The 22,496-nt window shown below is 40.0% G+C and overlaps 2 protein-coding genes across 2 annotated transcripts in view; one reads left to right on the forward strand and one right to left on the reverse strand.

Moving 5' to 3' along the window:
* smg1 (SMG1 nonsense mediated mRNA decay associated PI3K related kinase) overlaps nt 1-691 on the reverse strand; it is a 29,934-nt gene extending 29,243 nt beyond the window's left edge. The window contains exon 1 of the mRNA XM_077618624.1: nt 121-691. The gene's annotated coding sequence lies outside the window, so the exon portion shown is untranslated. The remainder of the gene's footprint in view (nt 1-120) is intronic.
* Nucleotides 27-13,344, forward strand: fbxl16 (F-box and leucine-rich repeat protein 16). The gene is made up of 7 exons (XM_077618629.1): nt 27-426; nt 5,487-6,240; nt 6,752-6,994; nt 7,578-7,843; nt 9,287-9,371; nt 9,469-9,532; nt 10,275-13,344. The coding sequence occupies exons 2-7, from the start codon at nt 5,494-5,496 to the stop codon at nt 10,421-10,423; spliced, it is 1,554 nt and encodes a 517-aa protein (XP_077474755.1). The 5' UTR covers nt 27-426; nt 5,487-5,493; the 3' UTR covers nt 10,424-13,344.
* Nucleotides 13,345-22,496: the final 9,152 nt, after the last annotated feature.

Here is a 22,496-nt window from a genome sequence, read left to right on the forward strand (position 1 = left end):
CGTGCACGCGCGCGCGTGTTTGGGGGGTGGGGTTGGGGGTGGGGGGGACAAATTACGCGAGCGCTCTTGTGTTGTGCCGGAGGACGATCGAAAACACAACAGAAGCGCCCCTTCGCTCACCTTTTTTTTCCTAGCGTAGAAGAAGAAGAGGGATAAACCGTTTGTGGTTTGGCCACCTGCGTGTGAATGCTTCGCACTTTTGGATCCTCCTCCTTTTCCTCCTCCTCCTCCGTGGCGTCCACGGGCTCCGTGGGTGCATCGCTGGCCTGGCGCTAGGAAATACAGCGGGCAGGCGGGTAGGCAGGCAGGCAGGCAGGCGGGGCGGCCTCCTCAAATCCCGGTTCTTCGTTTCCCTAGGAGGAACGTGATCGAGAGGGAAACTGTTAGAATCATGGATTAAAAATCGAGAGGATAACCATCCGAGAGGTGAGTGCTGGCCATGGAAACAAACGTGCGTGAGTCACTGAGGGTGCGCGCGTGGGGGCCGTGATGGATGGATGGAGAAGATGCGCTCGGCGGTTATGGCAGCAGCCAGCATCCACACTGCGGTCCTCCGCTGCCGTGAGGCGGAGGAGAGATCGCAAGGGGGTCGGTGGCGCACGGGGATGGGGGCACACAGCATTTGTTTTGGTTTTTGTTATTTATTTTTTGGTGGGTGGGGGTGCGCATCCTAGGGGAGACGACGCCGCATCGAGATGCGGATTATTAACCGACACAATGACGTCAGCGTCTGTGAGTGACGTAACGGCCTCGGCTATGGGTTTTTTTGCAATGGGATTTTTGGGTTGTAGATCTTGTTGTTGTGGCTTGTATTTGGGATCTGGTTTGGCAAATTATTTGATTTGATGAATCTGATTTGTTGTTGTTGTTGTTGTTGTTGTAGGCCTTGAGTTCCCATGAACGTGGTTTGTTCGGGTGGCAATGACTGATGCTGTTCAGGCTAGTAGTAACATCAACAACAGGTTTCTTTGTCACTTCAAGTTCTACAGTCTACACTGTTCAGGAACATACAGTATCATCTAAAAAAACTCGGACTGCATATACAATGACTGAATGGTGTAAATGTAGAATTTGATTTTATTGACTACTACAAACATCTGAATGCACTGGACAACACATTTCCTTGTTTATATATATAAGTTGTTTTAAGTTGGACATATTCATTTTCGGGAGCAGAATATAAAACTGATCTCAGTTTCTATCTGTCACATGTTTTTAACTTTCCCAGTTCATTTGCAATTTATGGGAAAAAAACACATGTTCTTGTTCAATTTTAAAAATATATATATATGATTGATATACAAACAGGCATGAGATGAGGGCATGTGATCTAAAAACACAATGGAAAAACACCACTGTGCTTTTTTTTAATGATAGGAACAAAAAACTTTATTCTATGCCGATTCAAAACAATACTAATCAGAATCCAAAAGTCAATTGCTTCTTTTTGTACCATTTTGGCCATAAACTCACCTTGTTTCTGTTTTTTTTATTTAGTTGTTTTTGTTTATTTGCAAAGAAAAACAAATAGACAGCAGCAACCTGTCGAGGGATGCAATTTAACAGCATTATCAGCATTAGATCCCCAAATCCTTTTAAATCCCTCATTAAACCTTAGACCACTAGTCAACATGAGTAACGAAGATTGCATTAAAAGCTAACTGGACTTCAAACTGTCTAATCAGCTTTTGTTTCATTGACAGTGCTTAAAATAGCCTAATTAATGTCCTCCTATTGTATCAATTCTATTGTTCACATCACCGCTTGTTTAATTTGACACTTTCTATTTATGATTTGTAATCATTTCTCTCCTTTGACTTATACTGGTGAAGAGTATAAATATTACCCAGGTTGAAACAATGGCAATTATGTATTTCTGCTGAATCACTTTTTTTCAGTTTTTTTTAATATACCTCAATGTAGGAGGCTGACAAAAATGGCCGGAATATTTTCTTTAAAAAACAGTCTAGGTCACAAGTGTCAAAGTGGCGGCCCAGGGGCCAAATCTGGCCCGCCGAATCATTTTGTGCGACCCGAGAAAGTAAATCATGAGTGCCAACTTTCTGTTTTAGGATCAAATTAAAATGAAGAGTATAGATGTATATTAAATTTCCTGATTTTCCCCCTTTTAAATCAATAATTGTAATTTTTTAATCAATTTTTTCTGTGTTTTTAGTTCAAAAATCATTTTTTTAAATCTAAAAATAAATTTTAAAAAGCTAAAATAAACATGGTTTTAGATCTATAAAAAACTGAATATTTAAAATATAAATAGACATCCAAACATTTTATATATTGATAACAAAACTGACTCTAACCGAGACAATTGCGACCGAATATGGATGGATGACTACGTACAATATTGACATTTGAGACATGAATCTGCCATAATAATGCCCTAATGTCTAATACAATTTGAAGATTTTATGATATGACTTTTGAGAGAAATGATCTGTTCAATGGTAAAGTCATTGGCTTGGTGGGTAGGAAATGATTATTTACAACATTAGACAGCTTAATAAAAGCTTGTAAGCTATTTTGAGCTGTGTATGCGCTCAGTTTGCACAATATGCAGTCTGGCCCTCTGCTCCCAGAATGCATCTGTGCTCTTGTGTTGGCCATGACAGGTTGTTTTGTGGCCATTTGCAAAAGAGAGCTGGAAGCTGTTTTTGTTAAGGTGTAGTTTGGGGGAAAAAAACTATTGTTATGTAACTAACTGCCTGTAACCCAAAGTTTTTTGGTGGTTTAGTTTGTGAAGTAGTCTTTTTAGCGGTAATGTAAACTTATTATGTGATCAAATTCATGGTGAGATCTCCTGATGGGATTTCCTTCAATGTTGTTGCAAGCCAAAATCCTGAAAACTGCTGTAGAAAACTGATGAATAGATGTCATTTATATACATATTTATGATAAACAAGATCTTACTTACACTTAAAAATGCACATTTTATGTTGTTGAATATTAGCTTCTCGCTTTATCGTCAAATATATCGCAGTTTAAATCCCCGTTGCTAAAGGAGGTGATTATGATCCCAAACTTTATTTCAACAAATAACTGTCTCTCACTTTATACTTTTATTTACTATCCTCACATTTGGAAATGTAAAAAAAGTGAAATGCTGTGTTATTACAAGGAGAAACTGCTCGTAGACTTTCAGTCAGCGACTGCATGGCTTTTGTATAATTACTGGAGTTTAGCACATAGTATTCTTCAGCTCAGTGAAACGCACATTTTTTACACATTTTACATTATCGCTTTACACACATGAATGGCGCAACGAGCTCGTTAGCACGGCGGGGATACAAAGAAATGTCACATGCTAGAAAGGCTATGTTTCCAATTCATTCATGTGTTTTCAAATGCGCTAAGACATATTTTGTATACGTAAGAATGAACTTCCATGCTCATTAGATGCATTTAGTGGATGTCATAGTACCCCAGTTTATGTTTTAAGAATCCCTGGCAGTGTGTACGATAGAAAAAGGAAAAAAAATCAAAACATTCACATGTGAAGTGATTAGTGAGATGCTGGCACTCAGATTAATAACGCCGACAGAAATGTTGATGGCAAAGGTGCTGAATTTGGCTCCATGAATCATGGAAGTCAGATGGAAAATGAGTTATTTATACATTTCCACTTCACAGCCCGGGCTGACTTATCCTCTTAACTGACTCGTTCCCAAGCACACATCACCGGCAGCGCCATTGAACCGTAAAGGAAGAGTTGTTTAGGTAGCTCCGACTGCGCAGAAAAGTGCTCCTGTGCAGTTCGAAACATACGGCCCGCGGCCCAGAAGTGGGCCACTAGGGCATCGAATTCAACCTGTGGTGTTGTTCTGTCTGACAGGCACTTTGTAGGTCATTCATACTGCACATACAGAATCAAATGCTGTTTTTTGTGGCATGGTTATTGTAAACCCAGAAGTTTGGGAATTGAGTGCCATCAATGGCAGCCAATGAGTTAGCAAGGGCCCCAAAACCAATTAGAAATAACCTAGAAATGCCCAAAAATCATTAGAAAGTGCTTTGAAATACCCTTAAAAATAATCCATAATTTACATTAAGTAAACTGTAAGTAACCAAAAATGACAAGGAAGTGTTGCAAAATTAACTACATTAAAATAAAATTAATTGCTTACCATTGACAAATTGTTCAATTCCATAAAACTGGCTGTAGATGCGGATCTTCCAATTTTGGGCCCGGGTCACAATGTCAGTGAAAAAAAGGGTGCGGGCAGTTTTTATTGGATTGGATTGGATAACTTTATTCATCCCGTATTCGGGAAATTAATAGTTCAAGCTATTTTCAGTTAGTGCTACTGTCTGTTTCTGAAACTGCTTCATGTGAAAATTAATGTTACACTTACCAGTGCTGGTTGTAGCCGGTCTAGCTGAAACCAACTGTTGTTGTGTTATGTAATGGAGGAACCTGGTGATGCTCCAGCTGAGGCAGGCTCCATCTGCTAAGGGACCGGCAAAAATTTCCATCAAGCTCGGAAAGGGTTTCGCGCGGATCAATGGATGGCAAGCACAGATTTACATATGTGTACATGTGCTGAACATGGATGTGGCATGGGCTGTTTGCACAGTTGGTTGTTTTGGCAAGCTTGGGCTGAAGGATGCTGTTGTGCGTGAAGCCGGAAAGTCAGGGTGTTACATAACTGATCAGTAGGAGCCCGTGAGCCTCCTCCTGCTGTTGATACAGCGAGATCAGAGAACAGGCAAGATGAGGCCACGGGCCGTGAGGCTTTTACACTCTCAAGTGTTTGCATTTTCACATGGCATTTAACTCCCATCGGGAAGCAGAGTCAAACTTGCCTTTATGTATATGTACTATACTATATGATCCAGAGATACTGTAAAACAAGGGTGTCAGACTCGGGTTGGTTCGCGGGCCACTTTAACGTCAACTTGATTTCACGTGGGCCGGACCATTTTAGATATAATATTTAGATTTTTTTTATAAATGGATTAAAAGAACTGGATTAAAAGCCCTGAATATTCAGTTTTTATAGATGTAAAACAATGTTTATTTTAGCTTTTTTATATGTTTTTAGATTTTACAAAATGATTTTTGAACTAAAAACAGGAAAAAATGATTAAAAAATTACAATTATGGATTTAAAAGGGGGAAAATCAGGAAATATAATATACATCTATAATCTTTTAATTTGATCCTAAAACAGAAAGTCGGCACTCATGATTTACTTTCTCGGGCCACACAAAATGATGTGGCGGGCCAGATTTGGCCCCAGGGCCGCCACTTTGACACCTGTGTACTATACTATATGATCCAGAAATACTGTAAAATGTCAGACTGTGGAGGCCAACTTATTGTCATAGCCATCATCATCAGCATGACATTATGGTAAGACGTTAGCCGAACGCCATCATTGGTTTATTGGCAGATATTGGTTTGTCGATTGACTCGAGTCATAGAAAATTAAATCCGATGTATTTTTAAGACCGTGTCCTATCGTCCCCAGGTTCCCAATGTTGAACATGTCCACACCCAGTGAGCTGAAGACTCCCTGCGTGACTCGCAACGGGATGGTGAAACTGCCCCCCAGCCAGCCCAACGGTCTGGGCAGTGCCAGCATCACCAAGGGTACCCCCGCTGCCAAGAACCGCCTGTGCCAGTCCTCTTCGGTTCCGTCTATTCTGCCTCCCCCGCCATCTTCCCTCCCCTACCACCACCACCACCACCATCACCACCACCACCTCCACTTGGACAACGCGGTCATGCCGCACTCGGCTGTCATGCCGCACTCGGCGGCCACCATCCTCGGTTGCGACTTGGAAAGCGGAAAGCAACTGGTGGGCCTGAAGCCGTCGTCCCTACGCCTACCCCCGCTGACTCTACCCAAACCCATCTTGCTGGAACGCCAGCTGGTCTTGGACGAGAAGCTGCTCAACCGACTGCTGTGGTACTTCACCGCAGCCGAGAAATGTACGTTGGCGCAGGTATGCAAGACGTGGCGGAAGGTGCTGTATCAACCCAAGTTCTGGGAGGGCGTGGCTCCCATCCTGCACGCCAAAGAGCTTTATACCCTCTTACCTAACGGCGACAAGGAGTTTGTCAGTCTACAGGCCTTTGCCCTTCGCGGCTTTCAGTCTTTTTGCCTAGTGGGCGTGTCAGACCTGGACATTTGTGAGTTCATTGATAACTACCCCCTCTCCAAGAAAGGTGTGCGTTCCGTCAGCCTCAAGAGGTCCACCATCACGGACGCTGGATTAGAGGTAAGTCACTTTCAGCTTTGGTTGTTTTATTTTACTTTGAAAACTTTGAAAACTGAATATTTTCGAGTTAAGAAAACACGTTTTTCAGGGTTTTCGGCTCTGTTAAGCCAAAAATATTTGGCCATCGGTGGCATTTGCAAACAGAAGTTATCTTTCTTTTATATTTCTTAACGTGTTTTCGTATTTCATTGCTTTGAGCAATTTGAGCAAAAGCTGTTGAGTGTTCGTCAGATGGCTTTTCATACCTGCTAAGCAAGGGTGCTATTCTTGGATGGAGTGGATGGTTGCCATGGTGAAAGCTGGAACTGTTGACTGCCTGAAACCACAATTTACACTATAAGGGTTTTATCTACTGTTGTGGGTGTTGAAATTAATTGCAGCTTCAACGTTTGTTTTTCCAATTACGCTTAAGTCTACATACTAAAAGTACAGTACATCATGATCATGACAGTCTGGTCCAACCAAAAAAAAATGAAAGACCCAATCTCCAAATGTGGGTTTTGTATTGCAGGTCATGTTGGAACAGATGCAGGGTCTGATGCATCTGGAACTGTCAGGGTGCAACGACTTCACGGAAGCCGGCCTGTGGTCCAGCCTAAACGCCCGCTTAACATCGCTCAGCGTCAGCGACTGCATCAACGTGGCGGATGACGCCATCGCCGCCATCTCGCAGCTTCTGCCCAACCTATCCGAGCTCAGCCTGCAGGCCTATCATGTGACCGACACGGCCATGGCCTACTTCACAGCTAAACAGGTGGGCTTTTAAAACATGAGAGATTAGCAACCGCGTGACAGTAAAATATGATTGTTCACCTCACACAATGTCAATTACGTTGCTGGCTGGATAGCCAAATTTAGTGGTTAGCTACCTCAACTCTGTTAATGTGAGGCTAATCGGAGACCAAGTTGTTCTAACATCCATGGATTCGTGAAATCTTTTTTCTCTCTAAGTTAATTAAAAAAAAACTTCTTAGTAGCCCTTCTTGCTAGCATTGACCGACAAGATATTTTACAAATTTGTTCATTATGTTCTGAAACTATGTATTTTACTTGGTATGTGTATTTAGTGGCTATCTTATACACTCATATCTTGCTTTTTTCAAAATAACTATTTGATTGGTTGGTTAGCTTCTTTTTTTTTAACTAGAGCTAACAAACAAACCCACTGATGAATGAACTAATCTAATTATAAACAATACCACTGTCACCTGGTTAGCTGGTTCTCACTACAATGAGAATAGAATTACCAGCATATGAGTGAACAAATTTGACTTGACTTCCATGATATCAATTAGCGTTCCATAAAAGAACTAGCATCCTCCTCTTTGCTAACGCAGGGCTACACCACCCACACCCTTCGACTCCACTCGTGCTGGGAGATCACAAATCACGGCGTGGTAAATATGGTCCACAGCCTTCCCAACTTGACGGCACTCAGCCTGTCCGGCTGCTCCAAAATCACCGACGACGGCGTGGAGTTGGTGGCTGAGAACTTGCGGAAGCTGCGCAGTTTGGACTTGTCGTGGTGCCCACGAATAACAGACATGGCGCTGGAGTACATTGCTTGCGACTTGCATAAATTGGAGGAACTCGTCCTTGACAGGTCAGTGTCTGTCCTATTTGTTACAAGGATTACCATTAAGCAATCTGGGGGAGGAGCTTTTGGCATTTTTTTTTTGTCGCAAGTAAGAGCAGACAGAATGGCAGTCAATGCAAAATCTCCAATGTTGTGTCATTTAAGATAGGTTATTTTTTCCAGGAAATTTGAACAATTTTCTTCTGCCAAGCACAATTGTATACGATGCACATTAGATTTGTTTTACTCTTCTCTAAATAGTCAATATAATTTCAAATGAACAAAGGGAGCACATTACATTACATTAAGAATACAATTTACCAGCAATAAGCCTTGATGAATTAGTCATGCCCTTTAATTGTCCTACTACAACAGTTTATCTCAACATATAATAGAACTGAAATACCATTAGCCACATTTTCTCATTTTAGATGCTTTCCATGAGTGACTAAGATATGTACGCAGAAGTTATAATGCATTACGTCCAGCCCGATGCCTTTTTATAATTGAGTGACTAACTCATACGTGCAGTCGATCGTGCAATAGAGCTATAATATAACACAACAACAGTCCTTACAGATTCTTGTCATCATAACTCACAGTTAGTTCTATGGCCGGGAAATGGCTAGCGTGTGGGGGAGATTGTCAATGAGCACAGAGCATCGCAATGTGTTGCTGTCGGTATTTTGCTGAGTCCTCCATCCAAACAGTGGACTCATCTAAACCTTTTCTGAAGTTAAATCACTCTAAAAGAGCAGGTACAGAACATCATGTCGCTAATGTTCTTTTATTCCTTCACTTTCTTTGGGGATCTTCGATGTATTGCCAAAGTAAAAGAAAAGCAAAAGTGCAGATTGATAATGGTCGGGCCATCCATCCCATTTCTATACCACTTTGTCCTCATTAGGTGGAGCGGGGCCTACGCCAGCTGACTTTGAGCGAGAGGCCGGTTGCACGCTGCGCTGGTCATCGGCCAATAGCGGAGCATATATAGACAAACAGCCATTCACACTCAAATTCGCACCCATGGATGATTTAGAGTCTCATTAAGCTGACTTAGGCATGTTTTTTTGCCAGTGCAAACCTATGCTAGCTAGTATATGGAGAAAAGCTTGGTTAGGATTCACAATGGGCCTAATTAAGCGAATGAGGGTTTAAGCATTTTGAACACGAATTAAGATTCCTTTTTTTCCCTTTACAAGGCACTCATTTAACTCATTTTGCTCGTTTCAAGGTCCACAGTCACGGAAAGATGAGCATTCACGCCAGTCAAAATCTATTGCATATAGAATTGCATATATTTAAGTGTCACCTTTTGAATTGCTGTCCACCGTAGCGACCATCATCCCTGAAAAAAAAAATATATATATAAATGAGTTAGGCAAAAAGTGCAGACAAATGATGATAATATTTCTATTCCCAAATATAACAAAACAAAGTGAACCGAGACAACTTTGTGCTTGTTTTTAGGTGTGTACGAGTCACCGACACAGGCTTGGGCTATTTGTCTACCATGTCATCATTGCGGAGCCTTTATTTGCGCTGGTGTTGTCAGGTAACATCAAATATTCACAATATGCTCTAAACAGAGGTCAAGTCTGTTATTTTATTATATTATTCAGTGCCATGATTTGTGTGTGTGACTTGACCAGGTGCAGGATTTTGGACTGCAGCATTTGTTTGGAATGAGGAGCCTTCGTCTACTGTCTTTGGCAGGTAATGTCTTATCTTATGGCTGGATGCTACTTTGTCTGGGTTTAAACTTTGGCATGAAAAAGAGAATACTTTCATCTTTCCAATGACATACGTTTCTAAAATTAGGAGAAAAGGACAGTATGTTAGTGAGGCGAGTATACCACAATATTGGTCAAAGAAAGTCAGGACATACTGAGGAACAACAAACTTGACGTTGACTCAAAAGAAGTTCTTAAGCACTGATTTATAATTGGATTATTTTGGTCGAAGGCCTGTTTTCTCAACTTTTTAAAGCAACATACCGTGAAACGCCTCACGCATGTTTTAATACTGTTATGTATCTCACATTGCCATCTAGTGGCTACGCTTTGTGATACGTATAGCAATAACCAAAGCTAAATTTATTAGATGTTTTTTGTTTGTTTGTTTTTAAATCAAGTATTTATTTCTATTTTTTATTATTTTCATTGGATTTACTTAAAATTTAGTCTCCGGCAAATACATTTTTCTCCGAAACTGCATTCATTTTTTTATATTTTGTTAGCAAATTATTTAACATTTGGAGGATCGGAGGTAAAATGTCCTCCAATCTTAAAATAACCTTTTAAAAAATGATTTTGAATCACCACAAAAAGACACAAAGAGGCTTTCCATTGCCGATATCCTGTACCGACTCACAAATATGTATCATTTGTATGTAAATACTCTCAAGAACGAATGGGCGTGGCCAACAGAATTGAAGAGATGACTGTCCCTCCCGTAGGTTGCCCCCTGCTGACCACCACAGGGCTGTCAGGCCTCATTCAGCTGCAAGATCTGGAGGAATTGGAGCTGACCAACTGCCCGGGAGCCACTGCCGAGCTCTTCAAATACTACTCGCAGCACCTGCCGCGCTGCATGGTCATCGAATAAGAGCGCCGATCCGTCACCCTTGGCGAGCGACCGCAATACATCCACCTTCCTCCTCTTTTACTCTTCTGGGCTCTCGTCGAACGGCCGCCGGGATGCGGAGAGCCATTCCTCATTTTCCGGCCCCTCGCCACCTCGTCCTTCCGCCCGTCTTCCCCCGCCGGAAAACAAACGGGTACGTGACTGGACGGCGTTCGCCGAAACTAGGGCGAGAGGCTCGGTCGGTACGACGTCTTGTCTGGCTGCAAGTTTCTTTCTTTTTTGGGAAATTGCGCAGGAGTATCGGACAAAGTGGGCGTGCACATTCAGCCGCCCCAAAAGTATGACTTAACTGTGTTCCTGTTTTGGTGGACCTCACACACGTGCTTACACACTTTAACCATACTCACACACGGTGAACGTGGTTGGGGAACCAAGACCACGAGTACTAACAGTTGGTTTTCATCGGGGGTGTCCAAACTACGGCCCGCCGCCCACTTTTTATTATGTCTAAATTAGGATTGAAAATGGTCCGCATTAGAAGCTGGAGTTCATTTTACATTCTGTTGCATTTCTCAGCTTCACCACTAGATAGAGCTAGTCACTTGAACAGTGCCTCTCCGTGAGGTCAGGGGTCAAAGCCTGACAACATGTTCAAATATATGTAGAATTCCATTTTGCATTTTTTGTTTTTGCAGTATCCTGCTACCTCCGGATTATATTTTTTTTAACCCATTTGCTGCCATTGACACTTCTAGAGGTCAAATCCATTTCACTTGGGAAAGCCGGCATTAGGCCATCACGCTTCAATGCCATTAACGGCGACAGACATCCAATGGATTGGACGCCAGTCGCCGGAAACGGCTGCCAATGAATTTGTGCTTGTAATTAAAGGGAATAGCTACATTTTAAAAACATGATCTTTTCCCGATTTTTTTTGCTAAACCGGCCCCCCGGAGAAAAAGTTTGGACACCCCTGCTCTATGTACTATACCCGCCTGTTTTTCCCCTCCAAGGTTTAGCGTTCTTTCATCTCGACACAGTAATGAAATCCGACAACATCTCGGATGGAACTTCTTTTTCTTGTACATGCGATGCGTGTGTTTCTGTATTTTTATCAGAAGTCAGAAAACATGACGAGAAGTTTGAAAAAACAACTGTTTACATTGTTAGATTTTTTTTTGGGGGGGGGGACATGCTCCACTAACTCATTGTTTCACATTTTCCTCACCTTTTTTTCGAGGAAAGAAATTTTACTTTTTAATTCAGAGAAATTGAGCCGAAGGTTAAGTGCTTCTTTTTTTTTTGCCTTGAAGGGTTTCGTGCTCGCCACTTGCAAGGCTGCCTTGATAAGTTGACAAAGTGTCCACCTGAAGTATTTTGGGGTTTTGAATTTTGGAATGGTCGCTTCAAATTTGGGTTGAAACACATTGATGGTTTAATGTTTCTATTTGCAATTGTGTGTTTCTACAGTGAAGGTGAACATAAATTGTGGACCCCGAGGGTCATAATATTTTATCAAAAGTCAGGAGAGTTCAATATTTTTTACCTTGGAGGGTTTTCTTTTTCTTTTTCTTTTAACGCTGTCGGCAAGCTTGCTCACAAATGACCTAAAACAGACAAAAAAAGACATGCTTTTAAACTTTACAGCCACGTATTATAATCATTTTTTCATATAGCATAGGGGTCTCAAATTTACAGCCCATGTGGCAATATTTTGCAGCCCCCATTTGCCATCCAACTCTAGTATGTGGCCCTCCTTTTGCGATGGGCAATCAAAAATAAATGTAGATTATTTTAAATAAGATGCATTCATTGAAGGATCAGTTTTGGATGGGAAAAATACATGATTCAAATAACAATACATTTATAAAAAGAATTAGAAAAAGCCATGGATAATAAAATCATGTACATTTTAAAACATCACAATATACATTCAAACTAATTGTATTAATTTCGAAAAAGAAGAATGTAGATATTAATTTGTAGGCCATTTTTGTTCTTACGGGAATTGTATTTATATATTTTTTGGTTTTATGACCCCCAGTCAAATAAAATATTACAAAAATATATACATATAAGTGCTGCTGAAAACTAGCGACAACACACAAAAAAATCAAGAAAATCACAACCAAGATTTATCATATTGGATTATTTTTTTATATAAATATGTATTCATGTAAAACAAAATAGTAAAATTCTAGTTTCCTTCATGAATTTCATCATGTCATTTTATGACCCCTCAGCTAATGAAGGCACAATTTAAGTGACTAGCGCCATCTAGTGTTAAACCTGAGAAATGCTACCAAATGTAGCCTGAATTTAATCTTTTTGTGCAGGCCATATTCAATAATATTGCCATATTTTGCTGTGAACCAATAAAAATCAGGCAATGTGGACACCCATGACTTAAAATGTAAAAACATTATCCCGTATTACACTTGCTACTCTGAAAATGACCGAACAGGGTTCAGAGTAAATGCTTATTTTTCTATGTTTGATATTAAGAGGAGATGAAGATGCCTGACAGCGAACTGCTCTGCAACTCTGATTGCTTTTTTTGATTTGTTTCATTTTTTCTTTTTTTTTAGCCTCTAGCGCGTCGTCGTCGTCAGACGTGTTTACTGCCAACTGGAAGGACTGGCAGAGTGACAGCCAGTGTTAAGTTGTGCCAAATAATAAATCTGCAACGCTGCTTTTGCCTCGTACGCCGCGGACGCTGCATGTTTGAGTTGCTCTGCCTTTGTATTGCGGGAAGAAGGCTGTCCTTCATCTGTTCTTTGTACATATTTATTTATCTATTTATTTCAATTCATTTGGGTCTCGCACATACGCTTTATTTATTGAGAGACATTTCTTCACATTTGACAATGATTGCCCTTTTTTTTTGGATTTTCTCGGCCTCCCGGACGTTTCAATTCCTAAAAATAAATATTTGACCTATAGTTCTGACTCGGTATATTCTGTCATTGTCTTGAATGTGGCAGAAAAAAAATGTGACGTCTGAGATTTATATCTGTCGTGGCTAACCAATGTTTACATTGTACTACTACTGATATGATTAAGGGCAAAATTGATTGATTTGGTCCTGTAAAATAAAATCTATGGAAGCTTATTCATGACAAAAAAATGTTATAATTTTGATCATTATTGGGCTTTGGTCTGTGCTAATCGTGCTTTTATTAACACTTTTGTGCACTAGATGTGATTTTTTTTCTCCATTTTTAAAAAAATACACTCATAGAGTAAAGGGGTCTCAAACTTGCGGTCTAGGGACTGATTGCAGTCCATGGGATGATATTTTGCGGCCCTCCGTTGACATCCATTAGTGTTGCGTATTTTGCAAAGGGATGTAAAAATATATATATAATAAAATTGACTAATTAATTGAGGGATCCATTTTAGGAAAAAAAAAAGTAATGAATGAAAAAATAATACATGGTGTATTTTGCTCTGAGAATTGTATTTTTTGATTTATTGTTTTATAAATTGCTGACCTTACATAAATTTGGCTGCCATTGACAGCAATGGACGTTGAATCCATTTTAAGTGGTCCCCATTTGAAATGAATTCGACGTCAAATGCCGTTAGTTGGTGTTTTCAATATCAGCTTTTTTTAACTACCACATCACATTTTTCATTAACTATTGTCTCTTCTCAACTTAATTTAATGGTAATACGTCAATCAATCTCCATTACATTGATACGTCCTTAAATTTATATCTAGTGGAATTGTAAACAAATCATAACTAAGGGCAAAAATACAATATTTTAAGTAAAATCCTATCATAAATGGACTAAAAAAAAAACATTGTAAATATACTAAAGCCTTCATTTTTTTTTACAATAAAATCACTAGCAAATCTTGTAAGTAGTTATTATGAGTATATATTGGAAAGTAAAAATCCTGAAATCCATTATTGTTGAATTTGATTGTCTGTAATGAGCTTCCATAGGTTGAGTTGCAAGTTTACATATCATAAATGGACATGTACAGTTAGCATTTCAAATCTAAAGACCACGGTACATGAACTAAGACACATTTTCAAAGAGAAAATTGTACCTGTCACTTCTACTACTGTCTACAGTCTTTGTATACATCTGTCACCATTTTGTTACAACCCTTGTACAGCACAACTGTAAACAATAAAATAAATATAGACCGTTTACTGATAATGAAAATCAAGCCCAAACGTGTGTATACTTTTCACTTTCATTGTGTTTGGTGTTTGTTTAAAAAAAATAGTGGCTGTAAATAGGCAAAGCTGTAAGAAGAAAAATACTGCAATTTTGGAATCAAAAAGTCCATTTTAAATCCATTCAGTGTAAAATTCTAACAACCTCAGCAAGGATTTTATGTGTTCTGCTTTAAACTTTAAATGATCCAAGTAAAAAATATTTTTACAGCTATTGTTAAACAGAAAATTAATCTTCCAATTCAAATTATTACAGACCAGTTTTTCAAATGTCAAAATGTCCTAGATATTTCTCAACAACGCACAGCAACGACCAGTAGAGGCCATAAGAGGACAATTTCATGGCTTAACTATTTCTTCACCACTTACTTTTAGTTAATATCACAAAGCAAAGTCTATAACTCAGCAATAAGGGAAATTTCCACATACAGCATTTCCACTTAAACATAGGGAGATCATCAACCCTGAGAAATATAATAATACATCATTTCTACATGTATATAAGCATGCTATAAGTATTGTCATGTACAAACATTAATATCATTGAATTTCATTGAAATTTCTACTACTGTTACCCCAGAGATTTTCTGTTATTTTTCTTATCTCGAGACCCAGTTGTCTTCCCCTTTTGAGTTTTTACCTTTTTTTAAAAATTGGAAATGATAGACTGTTATCTTGAACAAGACAAATAACACACACCCACACATCTTAACCACAAAGGTCCACCACACCCGTACGATTGCTAGCTTGAAACATACGTATGAAACCATTTTCAACAGCATACAATGCATTCGAACCTGTGTATACCCGATGGATGTGTTCTAAATCTATATAAGAGTCAGATAAGCAATCAAGTGTGCTAAATTCAATAAATTGTGTGACTACGGGCCTTTCTTTTTACCTTCACATACCTGTCAACCTCTGCCGATAACTGCCCTTATAAATGATTATTGATTCCCCTTACAAACCCCCCAAAAACCTTACAAACACCGTACGACTCGTACGGTGTTTGTAAGGTTTTTGGGGGGTTTGTAAGGGGAATCAATAATCATTTATAAGGGCAGTTATCGGCAGAGGTTGACAGGTATGCCTTCATCATGTACTAAAACCCTCCGGAAGACAAAACAAATACACAGCGTTGTAGTGACGAGGTCAGGAGCATTAAAGTTTCTCATTCATTTGGAGTTAAAAAATACATTAAAAAAATAAAAAAAACATTCCTCAGTTGCCCATAAATCATTAACGATGCCTTTTAATGGTTGGACTGCACATGCTTAACTTCTGGTGAAGCGACTTTGAAATTCATTCAATTCACTCCGCGCAGTTTTGGCTACATTTTGGCTATGTTTTGGTCACTGTCTTGTCAGGAGCCATGTGGTGTCCAGGAGTCAAAAACCATCTGCTCGGATTGAAGTGCTCATCAAGAAGTGCACGGTCGCCTGCACACAAATTGAGCCCGACAGCTCAGTGAGCCTCATAGCGTGAGAAGGTTGAGGAAGTGGCTGGTGAGAAGCCTCCTACCGCAGCCCTGTGGCAATGCTAATAACACTCAAGCTTGCAGTAGCGTTGTCCTCTTTTACCTCTTTTTGTCAACTTCCCCTTTCGACATACCTATTGGAGCACTCTTGCATAGTATTCAAAAATGACCAATATTTGGCCCAGAAATCAGATATACCCTCCCATAGACTCAAGTACAGATTGAAATACTGATACTTGGGCATTAATTACATAATAAGGATAGACAGGCAAACTGAAATATTCCCATTTGATTGACTAAAATAGTATCATCATTATTAAAAATGGAAAAAGAGCTAAATTCTGGGATATCTTGCCTTTTGTTTCGGTTTTTCCTCCACTATTACGCATCAGAAAAATGAAATTTTGCGTTTTTAAAAGTTATTAGACGATATTTTCCCCCACTGCCATTCACCTGATTATGTCCATCTAATGTTAACAGAATTTGATGAAATCCAAAAAATAAATAAATCCCTGTTCATTTATTGTAGTCATATTTGGAGACAATTTAAAATGACAATTGGAGACAATTTAAAATGATACGATTCTATCTGTCTGTCTGTCAATCTGTCAATCTGTCTGTCTGTCAATCTGTCTATCTGCCTGTCTTCCGCCCTCGGCGAAAAACCTAGCCAAAGGAGAACGAAGAACCCGAAACGGGACATAGCTAAAGTCTTAAATCTATTAAAACCCAGCACTGCGAACGTGTCCCGCGACATACACAGTGCCCAACCACTGAATGTAATAGGGACTGACAGATAGCCTTCACGCTTGAACGCACCTCAGCACTCAAAATGGAAGCAGAAGGAGCATTTTACATGCACACGTCCACACACACAGACTAAATGGACTCTCTGTCTAGTGCAGCTGAGAAGGCTGAATACGAACCAGGGAATTAGGAGGTGGGCCACTCGTTGTATGTGGATTAGGAGCACAGATGGGCTAACAGACACACGAGCAGAGCAAGTTTAAATAAAATGTAAGAGCGTCCCAAGAAAATGGCTCTTCTAGTACTGGATTGGTGGTCCGACGTTACCGTCAACCGTCAAGTGAGAACCAGCAACTGGTGGTCACATGCCAGCAACATGGTGTGGCGTTTGGAAACCAAATCTCCAAGAGTACATAATACCCACCATTTCCTTGGTTATTAGCAATACCCACCGCTCCATTTTAGCACTTTCCGATACCACGTGACAAATTCCCCGAGTTGACAACCTCCAGAAAACGAATCCACAACCCCCCTTCTTGTTATTTTCGAACTATACTGAGCACCATATAACAAAATAAGACACTGCGGCGATAAGACGGAGCCCGAGATGATTTAACGAGCCATTGAATTACGATCGGAGGTATGATGTAGCGTTGGTGGAGAAATGGAGGAAACCTTCTCAGCAAAGATTGAGTGTCGTTTAATTCTGGAGTGAGCAGAGAAATGATGGCACGGCCGCTACGAGGCAGACTATATACGTGACGCATAGCTCATAACGACGCCATCCCCCCTGAATGGCAAGTACTACGGCATTAACGCCAGCTCGATTCTAACCGCCACTGGCGGCAAAGAGCTGAGCTGGCTAATGACAGTATGTCACTATAATGGCGTGTCTTTATCGGGTTCCTCTGCTTCTGCTGGACACTTAGCGCTACATCACTCCTCCTGCCACAGTGTGACCTTCCCACCGAGATCTTAGGTGCAGTAGTCATTTTTCTAATTGTACAGTTTTTAACCCTTTTCTGGCACAGTGGAACATCAATTTAAAGATTAGCATTTGCTTACGACTCACGGTTTGCAGTGTGTGTCCTGGTGGTTAGCAAAAGACGGAAATTGAAATTCAAAACATCCATTGGCGGCAATTGAAGTCCATTCCATTTCAACGGGAAGGCGCTGGAAGAGATTGAATGGTCACAACACGTACTAGCTAGCGTTGGAGAGAGTTAGATGTTGTGATTTTTCTGTCCTCACTCAATGCCACAATTAGATTAGAACTTTATTTCATCCCGTATTCAGGAAATGTCTTGGTTGCAGTAGCAAGACAGACACAAGACACACAAGACATTGTAGACCTAGCTAAAAAACTGGAGTCACACACAGAAAGTCCACAAGGTGGGGACCTATGTGTCTTAAATGGTACTGCAACAAGAACAATCTTCTGCCGTGGTGGCCAACTCCGGCCCTCGAGAGCCGCAATCCTTGCAGTTTTCCAGATCTCCCTCCACCAACACACCTGAATCAAATAATCGAGACCAGTAACAAGCTTCTGGAGAGCTTGCTGATGAGTTGATCATTTGATTCAGTTGTGGTATCGGAGGGAGATCCAGAAAACTGACTGGATAGTGGCTCTCGAGGACTGGAGTTGGCCACCCCTGAGTCTTCTGGATCAAGCCACAGGATGACCAAATAGTCTTTGACTTCGTTGAAGCGGACACAAGTGGACTTGACAACTAACTGGAAGCGCATTGCTTTGTAACGTTGTCCTTCAAAGTTCCACACATTCGCCACGTTACAAAATTGTTCTTATGATCATTTCCTGATACAAAACACAGGTATGAAAGCAGTAAACGATCAATCATGCATGCCATTGGTATCATCAGCAGTGGCTAAGGCCATTAACCCCGGGACATTAGCTGCAGCCATCTTCAAAGCTATTAGCTTCTCTTTCTACTAAAAGGCTACTATCCCTCACAAAGACTCATTAAGGTGAGGTATGGTTAGATGCGGTAGCAGCTGGGAAATTAAGAAAGAAGGAGGGGAGCAGAAATAATTGAGAGAAATACAGAAATACCAGAAGATGGTATGCGGTAACGACTGGAAAGGAGGCGGTTTATCATTCGAATTGGTCGCCGTGACGTTTCGCACCCACTCGCAATTTGAAGTTTGAAGTAGGACATATAAGCCATTTTCTGGAAAAGAAAAAAGAAAACAACCTCTTCATGTTAATCAGATGACAAGTCATTGCATCTCCCGCAGAGAGAAATGATATCTTGGTGAATAGAGTAAAGTGAAGATCTCTAAACGGATGATTGGTTCTTGTGTTTCAAGGTAATGGTTCCGTGAATTTGATTTATCAAACATTTTACAGAACGTGCCACCTTGAAAAATACTTGCCTTTCCATTAACCACCATCTGAGCCAACGATAAAATATGTTGGTGTGGTAGGCTAACATCCGCAAAATAAGACAGACAGTTTTATTTAATTTTATGAGTCACAGTATAGGGTTCAGAAAAATGAGGATTACTTAAGTATTACACATAGATGTTCCTAAATTTGTGTGAAAAAAATCTAAAGCATAAAATGTTAATCTTTTATTGTTTGAAATGAACACAACTGGATATAAGAGCACTCTAGTGGATTTGAAATATTTAATAACAATATCAATATTTAATTTAGTCAAACTTTTGGGTAACACTAGAGGAAATCAGCATAGTGATCCAGAAAACATTCATTTTGGGAAAAATTAGTTTAGTGTTGTGAGCACTTAAAGACTTAATTTTTTCTCGACAACATATCAAAAATTGACTTTTTAACAAATATTGCAACTATTATTTTGGCCTTTCTGTAGATTAACTGTAATCTCAAGCAACCAAACTAAGATTTTCTAAAAAAAAAATTGGTGTCGCCTTTGAGCTAGCATCCTTACTTTTTTCAGTCTGGGTTGACTTCCCACACAAATTCTCTCAAAAACTAAACACACGGCGCCGGATGTCAACAGGATTATTTGGGAGCCCGCATCGTGTGTTCGCTATGTAGGCCAGAGGAAGAAAAAAAAGGGAGCGAGCGAGGCATGTGCCTGCATTTTGAATAATTCATCTGCCGTTTTCTTTCTCAGCCTCCATCTTGCATGAATGACACAGACTTGAACATGAAGAAGGAGGAGAACATCACGGACCACCGTGTATGTTTTTCTCACCTCGGATAACCTGTCAAATAGACCGGCGTGAGAAAAAAAAATGCTAACATTAGCAGAAAATGCTATTTTTGTCGACATTGCATCGGGATGCTTTTCTTAACTATGCGTCACTTTGTATTTTTTGGATGGCCTTTTTGGGTCAGTTCACTGGTTGCCGTTAACGGGAGATGACCAATCCATTTAGAGTGGGAGGGGCAAATGAATGCCCTCCCACTCTAAACGGATTGGACATTTCGCAACGTCAATGGCACTGAAAGATGGGCAATTCACAGTCCTTCCAGTTTTATATTGGATTTCTACCACTGTCAATAGTGGGCAATTTAGGGTACTTTTTTAGTGTGTTTTCAAAAATAATAATTTCCTGTTAATTTTAGGGTATTTTAGGTCAGTTTCTGTTGATTTTGGGGGCTTAATATCATTTTGTGCAAATTTGGTAGAATAGTACGTTTTGAGAAATGTTTTGTATGGCCTGATTTTATAAATTTTTCAAAATGTAATTGATGTATATTGGAAAAAACTTAACCTTAGCCTAACCCTACAGTAAGAGGGGAAAACAATGCAGGGGTCTGTCACACATTGGGATTCCCCTACATTTCCCATTTCGGCGAGGTACTGAGCTCTAAAGACACAACGCTGTTTGCTGATGTTTGTGTTGCAGCTGTGACCACCAAGTGTTTATTTCCCCGCCTGTGGGGTTATTTGCGCTAAATGAACATAATCAGAATGACGTGAATAATAAAAACAAAGTACTCTGCATACCCTGTTGACCTTTGAAGTTGTACAAAGAGATAATAATAGATACAAAGAAATGTTATGCCGCAGTTTGACATTACACAATAGGACAAATGTTTTTTTTGCCACTGTCACAACCACACGGACGCTCGCTTGCGCTAACATAGCACGACATTATCGGTAGCGTGTTTTTACCTCCATTATTGCCAGGGCACATCACGGCCGCTGCAATAATGGGGTCGCAGACTCCTTGCTGAGAGCTTTGTCTTTTCGCCAGCAGAGCCAAAATCTTTGCCCTCATTTTTCCGTATGGTCGGCGCAGTTTGCCAGGTCTTCGTTTGTAGCGAGGTTGCCCTTTGGTAGACTTCCACGGACTCATATTGGTATGTTTTAGGCGAAGTTTTACATATTCATTACTGTAGTTCTCAGGCTAAATCTACTTGTCCTTTGTATCCCCATATTTGTGATTAATTTGAAAGAAAAACAGATAGAAAAACGTCCTGTTTGCGCAAACGGATTGGCTGGCAACCCATCCAGGTGCGCCCTGTCTACTACCACAAATGATGAAGTATGCCTTTAGTTTTTCACCTGTGGCAATATTTGCCTTCCGATTGTTGCTATTGCCAATCTCCCTTTGTATATTTGATTGCACTGGTTAGTTGGCATTTTTCTCTTCCTCGTCGAACCCACCGCCCAGTTGTCTTTGAAAAGTTTAACCTACTTACAGCACAGCTGTCGGATGAATAATGGAGGAGAGACAGTTAGTATCAGCGTCTCCATCAGCAGCAACCCGCCTTTGTTCACTTCTTTCACCCTCCCTCGAGCCTCGATTTAACGGGATTAGACTGTGTTCCTTGCTTATTTCCGCTCAATTCTCCTGTTTTTATTTGTCCTTTGCAATATATCAAAGGAACATTAAAATAAGTATCCTTCCAACTTAACTTAATAATCCTTGTTGTTCCTCGAGACTAAACCAAGTCAAACCTCTTTACATTGTACGTGATGATACAGTCCCAATCACATTTAACTATTTTTAAAAAAATATTTTAATTATTTATTCGGTCCACCTTCTGCATGCTCTCTGTTCCAACTTTAACATATTCCAAAATTCAAGCTCACAAGCTTCTATTCACTTTTTTTTCTCCCAAAAAGGCAATGTTCTTCCAAAATGTTATTTTTTTGGACAAAAAAAAGTCTCATTCCTTTCTTATGGCGTAACTATTTTAGCTCCTAAAACTTTTTTTTCCTATTTCACGACTTGATTATAACTTCAACATATATTCACCCAACATTTTTAATATTTTCAACTTTTGATTTTTGACCAAAAACTTTCCAATCACACACATATTTACATGCCCGATGTCAACAGAAGGTACCTAATCCCAAAATGTCCTCAAATCAACATGAAGTCAGGAGATATCAACAGATAACCTCAAATCAAGAGTCTTACCACCATCACATTTTCCCCAGAAATAGTATTTTTTTCTGCAAAATTCCATTTACAGTGCAGTCATTTTCATTTTTGGGCATATTCACAATTTCCTAGGAAATATGCTTTCGTAACCAGAAAATTTCGTACCTAGAGGCATTTGTAAGTAGAGGTATGACTGTAATAGGTGTCCACTGTCCAAAAAGGTTAGTACAATTGTGTATCTATTTATTTTGCTGGCGCTCCTGGCTTTCCAGACTCAACATATTGGTTGGGATTTTACTTTAGAGTTGTACAACCATGCACAATATTGAAATAA

Source organism: Stigmatopora argus, chromosome 14 (assembly GCF_051989625.1).
Source record: "Stigmatopora argus isolate UIUO_Sarg chromosome 14, RoL_Sarg_1.0, whole genome shotgun sequence".
Taxonomy (NCBI): Eukaryota; Metazoa; Chordata; class Actinopteri; order Syngnathiformes; family Syngnathidae; genus Stigmatopora; species Stigmatopora argus.